Raw genomic sequence first — 15341 nt, 5'->3', positions numbered from 1 at the left:
AAGTAAAAGCTTGATGAAGCTGCATTTCTGTAGCAAGACTCAATGGCATATCACGTTGAAACATTTTCCAAAGTTACACTTTTCTTTGTTTCATCCAACAGTCCCAAAATTCGTACAAGCTAGATCCGATCCATCGGAGTATTCCTAGAGTTCATTGGCGCACCTTCAGTTTTTATGGGTATGCAGATAACATAGTTGCTGGCGTAAGAAATTCGGCGTTCGTTTTCTCGTTTTACTGCGTGTTGGACCTTCACGAGGGTCTTTACTTTCTTCTCAACATAAAAAAAAAAACCATTTCTGGGTTCGTAAAAAGGGAAAATCATCGAATCTCGTCGGAAGGCTTCCACTTTTTCACCCCGCCAGCCCCGAGATCTGCCAGATGGTTCTGGCGCACGCAACGATTCCATAATTTTCCGATAATAGACAATTCGGTTCTTCTTGTCTGCATTCAAATGGCATGTACCTAGATGGGGCTGCATCGAGGATGGAACCGGAATGCGAGCCGCGGAACCACAAGAACGATCCTCCGAGAAGCACGAAGAAATTGCGGGTTCCCAAATAGGGACATCGGCTGCTACGGTAAAGAGGAAATTGTTACGGTAGTTTTTTTGCCGAGGAAATTTAATTTTGCCATGTTGGGATGTCGTGGAATGCGGCTTTTTGTCGCACTTTGAGGCGAAGCCATTAACAAGGCCGAACGGACTACTTCGCGGAGGTGCCAACTTTCCAGCATATTGCGAAACACACAGCCACTTTGGCAATAAAATATTGCCGCTCGTAATGTATCCGATCGATTCGCTTCAGTGGCAGATCGCTTTTCTCAGTTTCTTCATTTGCCCATGTAAAAACCTGACACGAACTCGATGCTCTACTTATGTAAACCGCTAGTTTCTAATCACTTCCAGCGCCCTTGGACTATAATAATAGTGCGAGACCAAATGGTCGGCTGACTTTCTCCAAGGACAGCTGTGTGCACACTTGAAATTAATTAAGCTCCGCTCTATTTTTACCCGATCGGGGCCTTTGAAATAGTGCAGCTTACAAATTGGCCCCTCTAATTTAGATCGATGTGCTCGCTTACGTTTCCTGTGAAAACACCTCTGGCGTTAATGGGCTTTCGGTTTTTAATTTGATGTAAAACAAAACGGTGTTTGTCAAGTCGTGGGTTGCGTTAATGGTCTCAAACTTCAGGCCGAGCCATATTGTACCATATCGCCACAAAGCCTCGTTGAGTTCGGTTAACGGGTTGTTCTAGAAATAAATGGTTTCCGTTCAATGTGGCGAATGCGCCTCTACGAGGCGCATCCACCATGTTGACCACGAACCTCATCGTGAAATAAAAGGCAATTGCCAGATCGCTATTACAGAATTATTACACTTGCTCAAAACATCTGCTCAATGTCCGACTTCGAACCCGTTGAGTTCCATCTCCCTCTCAGTTGTTTTTTCCCTGTAAATCACCTCAGATCATCGTTGTCGAGCAGCGATGCACTCCCAGGGATTAATCGCAGATTTTCATCAATTGCAATTATGCAGGCGACGTGCGCTGCACTTTATCTTTCCCCGGAGGTCTGAAGCCATTAAGATTCCAAGTGGAAACTAGTCCAGACTTGAAAAAGGGCGCGTTTTGAGGCACCTGGGAGGGGGCTAATGGAGCGTAGCTCAGGTTAAAACGATTCCTCGAACTTTAATACTTCGTATCTTCATCTTCGTAGGTTCACCGTTAAGCCGGTGCACGGTTTCCGTTTATCTAGACGTCCTAAATTTCCTCGTTTCGCTTAAATCCAGTGGGTGCAAACATACGTTCCTCGCTTAGAATATGTATGGCGGTTTTTTCTTGTTTGCTTTCGAGCTGTTATCTCGTAACGTGGGCTTAACTCCAATGGCAAACAGAGCATGCCCCAGTTCGCTCATCTACATTAAAAAAAATACCGTCTTATAGGGTATACGGAGTGTCCTAAAAATTATGGTGCAAATAAGTACTGGATCTTAGGGCCAACAATAAAGTGATAACCCTTTAAAATCCTTTAAAAAACCAAAAACAAAAGGATCAAATGGGTTTAAGTCTGGACGTCATGGTGACCACGGCCTTACTCAGCTCTGTAACAACAAACTCTCATGTATACCATTCTTTTTGGGACACCCAGTGTAACGGACAGCTTAGTGATGATTCAACCGCAAGATACCACAACCCCGCAATAGAGAACTTCAACTCCACTCAAGGGCTTACTAGGGTCCTTAATTCTCGGCTAATGTCCTGTGCACACTCACACATCCTTTTTTTATGCTTCATTTTCCCGGGGAGGGAAAGTACGATATATTGAGCATCATCATGGTGGAACATGAAGAAATTTTTTACTTTGATTTCGTTTAATAAGCTTGATAAATTGCACTGCACTGGAGCTTTAGTTTGAGGCCCGAAAAGAAATTCTGAGCGAAGGAGACTTAAAGAAAGGGCCTTCGCCGATAAACGCCCAAAAACATCACGGTTAAATGTAGCAGAACAAAAACAGGATCGTAAAATTTATCCGGACATTTCCGGCCGTGATGGAAATTTATTTTTTACGACCGCGCCGTAACTGGATTCGAATGAAATTGAACTTAGTGGAGTGAATAGAGGGAGGGGGGTAGTTTTTAGATTTATGCACCTCAGAACGGGGCCGGTGGCAAGATAATCCCTTAGGGCGAACACAAACAGGAAGAAATGAGTGATCAGCCTCGCACCTCGATTTGGCGTGCAGAAAATCGCTATTGACCACCTGTCAAAACTCCGATTCTAATTTGGCGTGCCGATATCTCGGGAACTCGACGAGCAATCGAAAAAGAAATACCGTAAATTAATCACCTCCATGAGCGCTATGACCCCGCTCGAAGGGAGCTGCAGCATCTTTTTTAGTTTGTCTCAATTTTTGAAACTCTCACGGCAGCTCTAAAGAAGGGCGGAGGCCGCAGATTTTCGTACACAGTGGATGTCCAGAATTGCTTGTAAAATTCGAGAATTTTATAGCTGAACTGCGAACACTAATGTAGCCCCAATGAACTATTACGACCTGAAAATTATCGCAAAATTTAGGAAAATTTACCTAAATATTCCACAGATCAGGGTGTTTCCAGAAGGGGGATTAAACACACAGCAATATCTCGATTTCAAGACTTTCCTTCCAGGAGCTGTGACGCTCAAGCAATTCGTACTGGCCCCCAATGATCCCGTTTGATAATAAATTTCTTCCAATCTCCCGTGTGGGCTGACCATGATATGGTACATGGTATCTTTTCAAGCCCCAGTCGTAAACTCTGGTACCTGACCCGTTAGCCCCTCTCTTTACTTTATCGCATTTGTTGGACTTATTTGAACGGATGGTGCCTGCCCACCTTGGGGCAAAAATACGTACCATTGGCACCAAGAACCAAGTTGACTTCTGACACTGCTAATCAGCTTTCTGTTTACGTTTAAACGGGTGATTGCGTATATTTCGGCCATGCTTCAATGCCGAGCAAAGTACTCAGATTTACTGCGAAGTCTAATTACAGAATGTGCGTTTTGCTGTTAAGCGACCACGAATGATCATTTTAATGAATATTTTTGTACCATCCGATGGGTTAAATAAACATTTCGCCTCCCAATCAACGCAGCATAAGTAATGCAAAAACTAGGAGTATTTACCTGCAATCACTACGAATTACGGAATTTATTGGTTTAGCGACTTATTACTGACCATGTTGCGTGGCCCATGGGTGCATACCATAAGCATGGCCCATGGTGGGCCTGCGTGTGGTAAAAGGCGCGCGAACATCTCGTTAACAACCTGAAAACTCGGAGGCCACGGTGGTTGTCCCATGTCACCTTCTAGAGGTGTGAAGTAATAATTTCCTTTATTAAGTAATATATGGGGGCCGATTTATTACTTCGCGGATTTGCGGTAATTTTTCACTCGCCTTCACTTTCGACTCAACACCTCCGAATTAGATCAGCCCAGTTTTGCCACTAGAATCGAGTTTCCTTTCAATATGCCTTAACTGCGAGATTCACCCACCAACCCCGAAAAACGGGCAATTTCGCCCGAATAAACACGGGAAAACTTTCAGTTATGTACTTTTTAGAATTCAATGATTACTTGTTTTTGATCGGCCCCACATTCAATTTACCGGCGACTTTTTCCTTTAACTGAAATGAGATTATTTAGCTTCGTTGCCTTGTGGCTCTGAGAGCCATAAAACCACCTCCTAAGCAAATGGTAACGCCACGATGTTCGCTTGTCCTAACAAAATGTCCGGCGAACGCGCCCCCTCGTGAGTGCAACAGGGAAAGAGCACTGCTGTCAAGTCGTTGCGACGTTGCCGCACTGCAACAAAAATTTCCGAAAAATGATGTTTCCAGTGACTGTCCTCGAGCCGATATTCTGCTTTTCGAGCCACGTGTTCGCGTGTACGTCTCACACAGTAGACGCATGTTTATTTATAGGCCAGCTGTCTAAATTTTTGTTGTCCGGTGACGTCAGCCATTAAAAGCGGCTGCTGACCAGATATCGAGAGTGAAATAAATGTCCGATTCTTTCCGGCGTGATCACTCCGTCTGATCTTAATTTATTACTAAATGACCAATTAGCCGGCCATTGTTGATTTGTTTGCGCGTAATTAGGCCGCCATTGTCTTGAACTAGAGCAAGTTTATTAGGGTAAGCACACAGTTGGTTAGGTACCGCAAATCGTGATTAGCAACAATGTCTTCTTTTTCTATTCTTTTTTCTTTAATTTCCGGGTAGAATGCACACTTAAACACTCCCATGGTCTTGCACCTCAATTGGGGTACTCCAAAGGGGAGGACGTGTCCACTTTGCCACTCCTCTACCATACAAAAAAGTCAGAGGTTGAGAGGAATCACCACTTTAAATCAAAGGAGGCAGACGTCGGGGGCACTCTCTTCTTTTTTGTTAAATATTTTTTGAGCCGCCCCTGTACTAGAACCCCTAACGCCAATCATAATTTCAGTACTTTGAAATTTTCAATGTTTTTCCAAGTGGAAAGTTGAAGCCTCTAGCGGCGTCCCTAATGCCTACCACTGCGAAAGACCGACATCCCAGCCTCCATTACGCATTCGCAGAGACAGATTGTCTTCGATAATTTACAGGTTAAAAAACCTTTTGGGCCACTGAGTTTGTTGAAATAAAACCGCACGAAAAAAGGCCACAGTTTATAATGATATATCATGGCAAGTGAGACTTGTTTGGCATTGATTTATGACCAACTCCATTCTTAACCGAACCTAAACGGTATCATTATCTGTATGCAAATTAGAAAGGCTTGTTTGGGGTATAATATTATATTTTTCAACGCGCATTGAGAAGTTGCTGAAAACCTACAGTGTCCCAGAAACAATGCTGCAAATGAATACTGAATGGGTGCTAGAAGTTTGGAGCTGGTCAAAATCTTCGAAAAAAACCCAATGAAATCTGATGGTTTCAAATAGGAAGTTCGTGGAGGCCACGAATGACTAGTTTGACCAATCTTAGCAAAATGCCCATTTAATTTTGGTTACTAAGGAGTATTCAATTTCCGATTGTGTGGTGTGGAATTGGGGACCTATGGAAGTTCCGGCAAACTGAATAGGGTACTTGAGCTGCTTGAGAAATTACTAGTTTCAGAGAGTATTTCTCAAACCTTAGCACAACGTTTGCGTTTTCGGCAAGATGGCACTTCCGCTTGTCACCCTGCGTACATGTAAGCGAATTCTCGAAAATGAAAGGCCGACGCGAAGTCCCGACCTAAATCCATTGGATTTTTTTTCGGGTGTTGTCGACGTTGTTGGAGAAACAAATCCGTAATCAAAAGTAAAGGGGAATTATCTGAGGTGAAGTTCCAGAAGGTATATGAGGTTGTACTATTTTTTTTGTTTGTGGGACATCCCGTATACGAAGTCAGCTGTTAATTTGTGTTAGATTTCAAGCAAAGCTGACGCATATTTTAGGGGGTGTATCGCGAAGGCATTAAGGGGAAAACGACATAAAAGCAACAAGCAAAGTTTAAAGTGCCTTTGTTCCCCTCGGTGCTTAAAATGGCGGAAAGTTGTACGACATTTAAAACCCTGTGACTGCGGGTAAACAGCCCGTATTGTTTTGACTACATTACGAGCTTTAAAAGTCAATTTGCTGTGTCCTATGGAAAACACGGTTTTCGAATGAAACTGGAAAATTCGACAAAAGTGGCCTGAGCCAGGTGCGTCGGGCTGAAACCCGGCCAGAATTATTTAGAGCGCCCCAATAATTGATGAGCACATAAGTGTAGTACGTCCTTAGGGGGAGTTTCATTAACTTTGAATTTGAATGCCTGCATGCGCAAAAAAAACCCATGGAAAAGATCGACCCCCTCAGGGGATTCAGCAATAAAATCCCGGAGAGGGATTCCGAGTCGCCATCAGAAACTCAAACATCTTTTATTGGAAGTTCGATTTTTAAAAGGTCTCGGGGTGACGCCGAACACCTTTGCGACATTTGGGCAGCATTTGCCTCCATGGGCGCGCCGATTGTTCGGCGCGGAAATCGGCGGTACGCCTCTGCGCTCGTTGAAAGACAAATCACAGGGGCGAGTCCTCGGGGAAATCACGTCGCGATACAAACGCACAGGATTTTCAGGGGTTTTAATGCCTCAGTCCAAAAACTATAAACCCACATTAATTCGCCGGTAAGGGTTGATGCAATTAATGTTTTATCGTCTGCCGGATAGCGCTATCCGGGGGATTAAGTTTTTAATAGCTGTTCATGATGGCCGTGAGACGGCGAGATACGCAAATGAACATGGAGATGACGACAAGGCCTGAATGCCCGGCAGAAACGGGCATACTTCGTATGTCCGCAGGTGTTACACGTTACGTACGTTCTTACATTCAGATGCCGAGATTGGGGTCAAATTAATTCGTTTTTTCTCGACATTGAGCCATACACGCACCTAAGCTCCGTTGGGATCATTACTGGAGCTTTTTGATAAAAAAATTCGCGATTTTGGGGCCCCTCCTTTGAGAAGCCTCCACCTTCAAAGAATAATTGAAAATAAATCAGGGCCGCTGGAATGGAGACCGGGCAATTTGCAGGGGTCATTCCGGTAACGAGCTAGGGACCTCGGGGTTAATTAAACCAGCGACGTTCCTGACAACGTGCAGGGGCGCCCCGTCCAAAAACTCTAAAAGATCGCGCATAAAATCCTCCGAGGACCCGCGGAATTCGTTATTTTTATTACCTGAAAGCACCAAATTTTATATTTTAACACGAAATTACGGTAATGGGCCCAGCATTGGAGCTCGAAAACTTGTATTGTCGATACCTCATAAAAGTGGAAAATATGGTTTTTGCCGTTGACTTTTATCTGATCGTAAAGTCGCTTACACTTCAATAGTGCTGAATGAAGCCCATCTCACTTTATATCTCAAAGATTTTAATCTCAAATTGCTTCTGTTCAACATCAAGCTCCATGTATGATTGGACAATGCGGCGATTTACTTTTTGAAGATTTTTTCAGTCTGGAAAAGCCGATTTTCTGGATGGCGACACTGATCTATTGAAAATTTGACAGATTCACGTTAAGTTCGAGGACGAAAGTTAAGCACAACGTTGCCGTTTTCTATTTATGCGAGTTTTACGGAATCTCAGACAGATCAGCGGCGCCTTTTTGGCTAATTCATCGTGATGGGACGCTTTTGATTGATATAAAAAAACTAACCAAGATTCGAAATTTTAAAAAAACTGAGCTTGACGTGACACATCTCTTGTTTGTAGGCACTCTAATTGCTATTTTTTCAAAGAATCTTTACTAAAATCATTTAAGAAAACATAATCAAAATCGCTCTTTCTTGTCGCTAAATGTAGCAAACCCTTGAGGCTATTTTTCAGAAAAAAGTCACAGTGACGAAGCATTTAAGTTCGAAATTTTAACGCGATCAATTTTTTGAAATACGAAGTGGGTACTTGACAAATTCCAATCTCGGCGTGATACGCCCCTGGTTTTAATATTAACACTCAAACATTTTCAACTCCCAATTTCTAACGCGGCAACGCTGTTTTACCGGCTGTCAAAGAGAGAATCTCCAACGTTAACAATTTGTCAAAAGTCGAACAGCCGAACGCGGCGTTGCCGCTTTCGGAACAAACGACCACTGGTGAACCTGCACCAAGATTCGATCTCTGACATTTTGGTAGTCTCGGGCGAGTTTTCGCGTAAATTATCGTTAGAAAGAAATACGTGACAATCTTCGGGTCGTTCAAGCTGCGGCAACACCCGAAACTCATCAGGATGTTTGTTTTAAAGTTCTGCGGTGGGCAGAGACGCATTTGGCCAAGATTTATATCCTTCATTTCAGAGCCCCTCCGCATTAGTCAATGTTTTCTGGCGAGGCAAAAATGATAAATTCCGGACCGCCGACACCGCCGTACAAGAGAATTTTAATAATTTGTCATGCCGGTTGCATAAACGGCGCACTTTTCCCTTTTTCTCCCCGAGATAACGATCGTTTAAAACCCCCCGAAGGGCCTTATCGGCGCTCCTCCAAACTTCCTACTGTGTACACATTTGCGGCAACAAACAAATTAAATCTGTATTCGCGAGGCTTAATCGGGCCTATTCAGACACCTACCCAACTTTGGTCATTACTCGATAAGCCGGCCCATTTGGCAAAACTTTAATATCGGATTATCCGGGCAATATCTCATTATGTTATTCAGTGCGGGCCAGACAGGCCCGGAGGGCGCGTTTTTGGGGCGCGCAACCCCCCTTCCCCCTCATATTTCACCCTGGCTGCCGGAAGTCTGAAAGCGGCTTTAGCAGACGTCCGACCATGTTTTAACTACATCGACAGTGCAAAGATAAGACGCCAGACGCCGTTTTGGCAACCCGAGACAAATTTACCCCCATTTTTAATAAATGAGGGTGTATCATCTGCAAATCCGCAACCCCCACGATAAAAACACCTCTTCTGACGGAAAATAATGATCCCAACTGTCAGGCGCATATTTCACCTCTTCGGGGGCTCTTCAGCCGGGTTTTCCTCGGAAGTTTCCCAAGTTTTCTTATGGGCGACTCTCAATCCGGGCTTTTGATAGTGCTCAGCATCAAGGGCATCTTAAGAAATTCCTCGAAAACCCATCTAAAAGTCCGTTGTTCCCGAAAGTTCCGTACATGCAGTGTTTCTACTTTGCCGTCCATCAGTGGAAGTCGATAGCTGTTATCGTTTCCGAGATATTGTCGCTTAAGCAAAGGGGAGTGAGAGTGCCAAAGACTGCTAAGTATGCATTGAGCGCGACTGGGAAGATTCCGAAATCATCGATTTCGCCCTAACTCCACCTCCCTATTATTGAATATAATTCTTATTAAATGGCAACAAGGCGCTGTTCATTTGTCAGAACAACATGGCTGGCAGTACGGACAGCCACATAAGAGCGACAAAGACGGTAGGACACGCCCGTTGTCGATGTATTTGAGTCGCAGGTTGCCAGGCTTGAATAGAAATCGTGATGCTTGTGAATTGGAAAGAGCTTCAGGCCAAGGAAGTCACTGGAAATTTTGGAGAAAAGATGATGTTGGGACGAGTCATGCGGACAGGAACGAATTTTTCGATCCACTCAAAGGGGATTTTAATATTCCTTATTATCCGACAGCACGTTTCAAACACTCGATATTTTTGCGCTTCTCCTATTTCCGGAATCCGGTAAGCAGAAAAACAGTGGTACCGTGACAACTACCTAAACCGCAATAAATTCCAACTCACGTGATCTGAATGGGCAATCGGGCAGCGGTTGAGACGCCTGCAAAAGCAGCCACAAAACGAGATTTTGCAAAATGAATAATTCAGACGAAGAGAACCGGAAATTCTCGACGTTGCAAGGAAACTTCAAGGTTGCTGTAAGTACCACCACTCACAACAAAAGGGGGGACTGAGAGCCGTTTCGAGTGCTTTAATCCCTTGCTTCTGGCCAAATTACTCCCCTTGTTGAATCTTCAAGTGGGTGCGTTTTAGGCTGCAAACGCCAGTTGAAGTCGTATGAAGAAAGAAGAATAATAAACGTGTCATTTGCAGTTCTCTAAACCCATCGATATGTCGATTCCGGTTTAGACTGATCGCAGCAGACGTTGCATTAAGTGGGTACCATCAGTTAAGGAGATTATGCTAATATTTAGAGTATCGCTAGATCTATCGATAAATTGGCTTTTGCCGGATGAAAATGATGTGCAACTCGTAGGATTTATGTATTAAATGAGATGGATTTGTTCTGTCGATCAGTACCGCATTACCGAGTAAATTTTGGTGGCGGGGCGATTAGGTATCGAAAATGATTCCTACAGCAAGTGGCAACATCGTGCTTGGTTGTCGTGTCAGAAAGAAACTGTCAAACTTTGACAACTGACTGACGGAGCAATGTTGGCGGATCGGGCAGGAACTCCCAAGACGAATTTTTTTTCTACGATTTTGTTCATACGTACCAACTGGCAACGGAGCGTTGTCACGGTGCCAAATTGTCAGGTGAATTTACTTTGGGGAATATTTGAGTCTCTAGTCCCTAGAAAAATTTAGAGATCCCGTTGAGGGGGTCTGCCACACTCCTCGAGGGAAAGCATTCTATACAGGGAATTCTCTTTCCCTGTAGAAAAATCCGTCCTAATCAATGAACACAAATATTCGCAAAAATTATATTACAGTTTTACGTTATATAAAACGTTATGTAACTACCTGTTTGTCCGTTTAAAGGCGTTGGGCGAATCGAAATGGAAATATTATTCGTATTTCAGCTCGAGGCGATGGTCATACGAGGAATTTATGACTTATTTCCTTCGAATGTGGATTGGTAAAAATAGTTAATGAATGCGCAATAAGTTTATTGCAGAGGCGGATCCGCGAGAATCATTAAAATTAGAATTCTAGTTTGGAATCTTGGGCATGTTTGAAACGCGAAAACTCTACTTTTTCATTTGAAACATCTCATATATTGTGAATTTTTTTTGTCCTGCTATTCATTAGAGCGAATTCATGTATGAAAATTCCTATACCCATCCCCTTCAGTTTCCGTCTTTATAAGGCCTCGTTTGGATTTTTTTCCTCTGCGTTCGGGACGCGAAAACTCCACCTTTGCACTAGAATTAAATTTTCTATTTATTTAATGCAGTTTACTGTAGATATATCTTTGCCAATTTCCGAGCAATTTGACTCCACCTGATGCCAGCGGTCTGAAACTCGTTTCCACCATTTTTGAGACGCAAAAACTCCACTTTTTCATATGGTGAAACTTCCTGTATATTCCTTAATATTATGCGACTTTTTGCGGGAATTATTGACGTGCGATTGATCTGAGGATAAGTTCCACCGTGCTTGTGAGGCAGAAACTCAGCTTTTTGACATCCTAAAACCCCCTGTATGTGATGCTATTTCTTTTGGGGAGTTTTCGCCGCAATCTCTTTAAACCTCCCAACTTGGCACATTCCCATGGAACACCCATATCAGCGAATACTCGTCATTCCTGGTAAATAATCAAGGCAATACGATATTTGTTGGTACCGCAACGCAGTACTGCGGGTACTAATTCGAATTTGAACTGAAAAGCTTCTTTCTTCTCTCCAACCATAAGGCCACATGTGCAGTCGTTTGTTTCCATGGCCAGCGCAGCAGTCAAGAGCTTTCAGAGCTTTCTCGCAGAACCGAGTACTACTCAGTTCACAGTCGGTACTCGACGGACCTGCTAGGGTGGTCTTGCGCGCTCGTTTGACTTATCATACAGTGATCCGCTTGTTATCGGGAGACATTAGTGAGTGGCGTCAGTCAGAGTGATGGGTGAATTGTGAGTGATTTCGGATAGATAGAGAGCGAAATCAAGCTGGCTGAAAGTATAGAGATGGTACTGCTGGCCAAACATGGTGGGTTAACGAATGGTAATCCGGAAGTTGTTTTAAAGCAGCTGCAACTTCCTTCTACGAAAAGTTCTTATCGCCGATTGATTTATTGTGGCGGAAAAAAAAATTAATGGGATCCGCTGATGGCCAACTTTTTCTCGGCCTCCATCGAGGTCATATCTCTCTTTTCAATTACGAGGATTGGACGTTGACTCCGCGGCGGCCGCCATCATCAACAATAGATCAATTTGCTGGCGACATGACATGTTTATTTCGATGACTCCGGTTCCCCCAAAAACGGGCCACGGACCCGGAAATTGCCACGGAAAAAAATGTGCTCCGATGGGGCCTCCGTGCCCCCGCGCGGAACACGCAAACCCAGGCACTCCCCCTCTCGCAGGGCGAAGTTCACCATTGCCGGACTTATTGACCTATTCGTAACATTAAAACAACAATTAAAATTCTTGCTCTATCGGAGATGAATTCGGATTCACGGAAGACGACTCACGCAGCACTGAGCATTTGATCAGAAGACGTGCGTCCACATAGACTATGATTGACCTCGTTAGTGGCAGCGATAATCGAGAGTGCCGCCCTTAGCGACCGACTTATCAATACTCTCCATAATTTTCTGCGAGCAGTTATGATGCGACTCTGATCATTTGCATATTAATACACCAGTGAAGTGGCGTTCTAAAAAGCAATTTCGGAACTCAAGAAACTAAATTTGAGTTAATTCGAAGTGTTCTCGTACGAGATTTTCACCGACTGGGGTGGTAACAGTTTACGGTGAATTCTTACTTTCGTTTTACTACGGTTTTACTAGGAAACAGACTTATTTCTCGTGGTGGTACTCCCGTCGGTCTCGCATCAAACAGCTTTGTTTGCAATGTAATCCTCCGAAATCCGCTTTACTAAGGCCGATTTTCTTAAACTTAGAACAAAGTTAATCTCCCGCCCAATGCCTTCTAGCTCTTTTAAATAGATTTTTTTTATTTCCAGGTGAGTACTTTCCAATCTCTCTATACGCGGGAAGCACCAGAAAGATGCAGTAAGTACTATATGTGTGTAATGAGTCCTGATAAGCCCCTAATTTTTGTAATTTTCCGTCATATTTTCGACTCGAAAATTGACTGCTCGGCGACACACAGTGGAGCAACATGATGATTTCGGCCCAAAAATTACGTATTTTCAAACTCACTCTCTCCTCAACCAATCGCCATTTTTGTCCACTTTAAGAGGGACGTGAAGCTGTTTTGAAATTTGAATTTCACCAAAAAAATCTACTTTTAGGGGTGAAGGGAGATTGTGATAATTAATTTGTCCGGTCCGCTGTCGGTGTTTGTAGTTTCCGCCAGTGCACATTTTCGGCCTCAAAACTGAGCATTTGATGTTACACACAGTAGCGGTACATCACAATTTCGACTCCCTAAACTTTCCGGCTAATTTCGCCCTTAGTACTTTTAACTCGGAGACTTCTAATTGAAAAACTTGGGATTGGAAAAAGAGAGAAACGTCCCTCTTAAAGGCACCTTTCGGGCAAATGAGGGCGACCTAACTTATGACAATCGCACCAAATTCGCCGAATCATTCGGGCCCTCTTGTCACGTGCTAAAAGGGCCCCTCTTAATTACGAGGGCAGGAAATTTGTTATTCGAGCACTCGATAAAAGTTTGTTTCCATTTAACTTTCCCCGATCGATGCGAAATCTCGCTGATTCGATTGATTGATGTTTCGGTAAGGAAGACACGGATATATGACATTCCATAAACCTCTTCCGCCACGAGGAATTTGCAATAATGGCCTTTTCATCCCCCCGACACGTGGGACGACGCTTTCCGGAGGGTGAAGTTGTACACGAAATTGGCACAAAACCAGGAGACAGCTCTATTTATCATAAACAGACGGGGGCACCCGGAGCGGGGGCTGAAAAATGCGTTTCCACTTAGCTCTCAATCGATATCGCACTGAGATGAAGCGAATGTCTAAATCAAAAGGTTTTTCTTATTGCAGGGGGCCAATTGTGTGTGTGCGTGTGTGTATGTGTGTGTGTGTGTGTGTGTGTGTGTGTGTGTGTGTGTGTGAGAGGGGGGAGGGGGTGAAAGAAGGCCCATTAATTGGGAGTATTTTTTCTATTCTCTACCCGGGAAAATTGGCCTCCTTAGCTGGGAAAGGCGCGAACTTCATCGGAACCAAGGCATTTTCAGCCCCCCCTCGGCGCAATAAAATCCTCCCTAAAAGCCGTTTACATAAGGCCTCTCGTGGCAAAAAAGATTCATATCTGCCTTTGATATCGTCCCAGTTTATGCGGAGCATCGCGTGATTTAAGAGCTTTTCCACACTATACGGGAAGCAGATAACTACATGCATATGTTGCCGCTCTATCGAGGGAGAAAATTGGTTTCTTTGCTCCTTTGAGGGTTCGGGATCTCCAGCGGGTTCCTCCCTTTAGAGCAAATTAAATCAGACCCTTCGACATTATCTTAATAGGCGCGGATGCGTCCCGAAAGCCAAGCTAAAACAATTATTTTCGCCAATTAAAAAATACGTCTCTCATTTTAGGTTCATTTGCATTCGCATTTGAGGGAGAAAGGGGGCAATCTGCATAATTCCGGCCTTTTTTTCGTTTCGGAAAATTGAAACGATTTATAAAGTTTTTAATCCGCCGGTCTAAACGGCTGCAGTGTGTGTCACTTTGAGCGGGCAATTTCTCAATCGAAAGTCGCCTCGGATGGTGCCCAATTAACAAGGAGTTCGAAAATGACGTAAAACTGGGTTTAATCGCCGAGGAATTGGCGATGGGTGCAGGCCTTCGGTGGCCCCGTTGGCCCAAAAGCTTAATGGCACTGCTGGTGCTTTGTGATCTCGGCAGTGCTTTGTGATCTCGGCGGTGCTTTGTGACATCTCGGCAGTGCTTTGTGACATCTCGGCAGTGCTTTGTGATCTCGGCGGTGCTTTGTGACATCTCGGCAGAACTTTGTGACCCTGGCGGTGCTTTGTGATCTCGGCAGTGCTTTGTGATCTCGGCAGTGCTTTGCGATCTCGAAGGGTTTTGTAACCTTCGTTCCTTCATAAATTTAAAATGCTACCCAGAGAATTTCCGATTCGACCGTTTTTCATTTCTGCGGGAATATCTTGAAAACCGCCAGAGCTGCCATTTGGGCCTCGCCGTCGCAGACGAAGAAAAACATTCTCAGACGTAGCTTCGATCTTATCGAAACCGTCAGGGTGGAGGAAAAATCAAGGACTATTTAAAAATGGCAAGAGCCGCGCTCTCCGCCGCTGAGATTTTTTTGAACATCCGATATATAAAAAACAAGTACCAGCTCCATCCTCCTGAATCCAGGAGAGTACGCCGGCTCGATTCTACGTTAACGAATTCCGAGAAAACTATTCTGAGAAGAAATTCGCTTTACGCCACTGGACTCCGCCACATGAGCGAATTCTTTGGAAATTTGGCGGAATACTGAGCAAAGT

At 44.0% G+C, this 15341-nt stretch overlaps 1 protein-coding gene across 4 annotated transcripts in view; it reads left to right on the top strand.

Moving 5' to 3' along the window:
- ckn (CRK like proto-oncogene, adaptor protein) overlaps positions 1–15341 on the top strand; it is a 72757-nt gene that overhangs the window by 10698 nt on the left and 46718 nt on the right. The window contains exon 1 of one of the 4 annotated variants that reach the window (XM_066282532.1): positions 11686–11903. The exons of 2 other annotated variants lie outside the window; for them this stretch is intronic. In XM_066282532.1, the coding sequence (XP_066138629.1) occupies positions 11867–11903 (37 nt within the window). In that variant the 5' untranslated portion in view covers positions 11686–11866. Of the gene's footprint in view, positions 1–11685; positions 11904–15341 lie in introns of those variants that run through there. One more of the 4 variants, XM_066282533.1, reaches the window with a different exon arrangement.

The sequence above is a fragment of the Euwallacea fornicatus genome, chromosome 5 (genome assembly GCF_040115645.1).
Source record: "Euwallacea fornicatus isolate EFF26 chromosome 5, ASM4011564v1, whole genome shotgun sequence".
Classification (NCBI taxonomy): domain Eukaryota; kingdom Metazoa; phylum Arthropoda; class Insecta; order Coleoptera; family Curculionidae; genus Euwallacea; species Euwallacea fornicatus.
The sequence above is the reverse complement of the archived record's forward strand: the minus strand, read 5'-3'. Positions and strand labels throughout refer to the sequence as shown.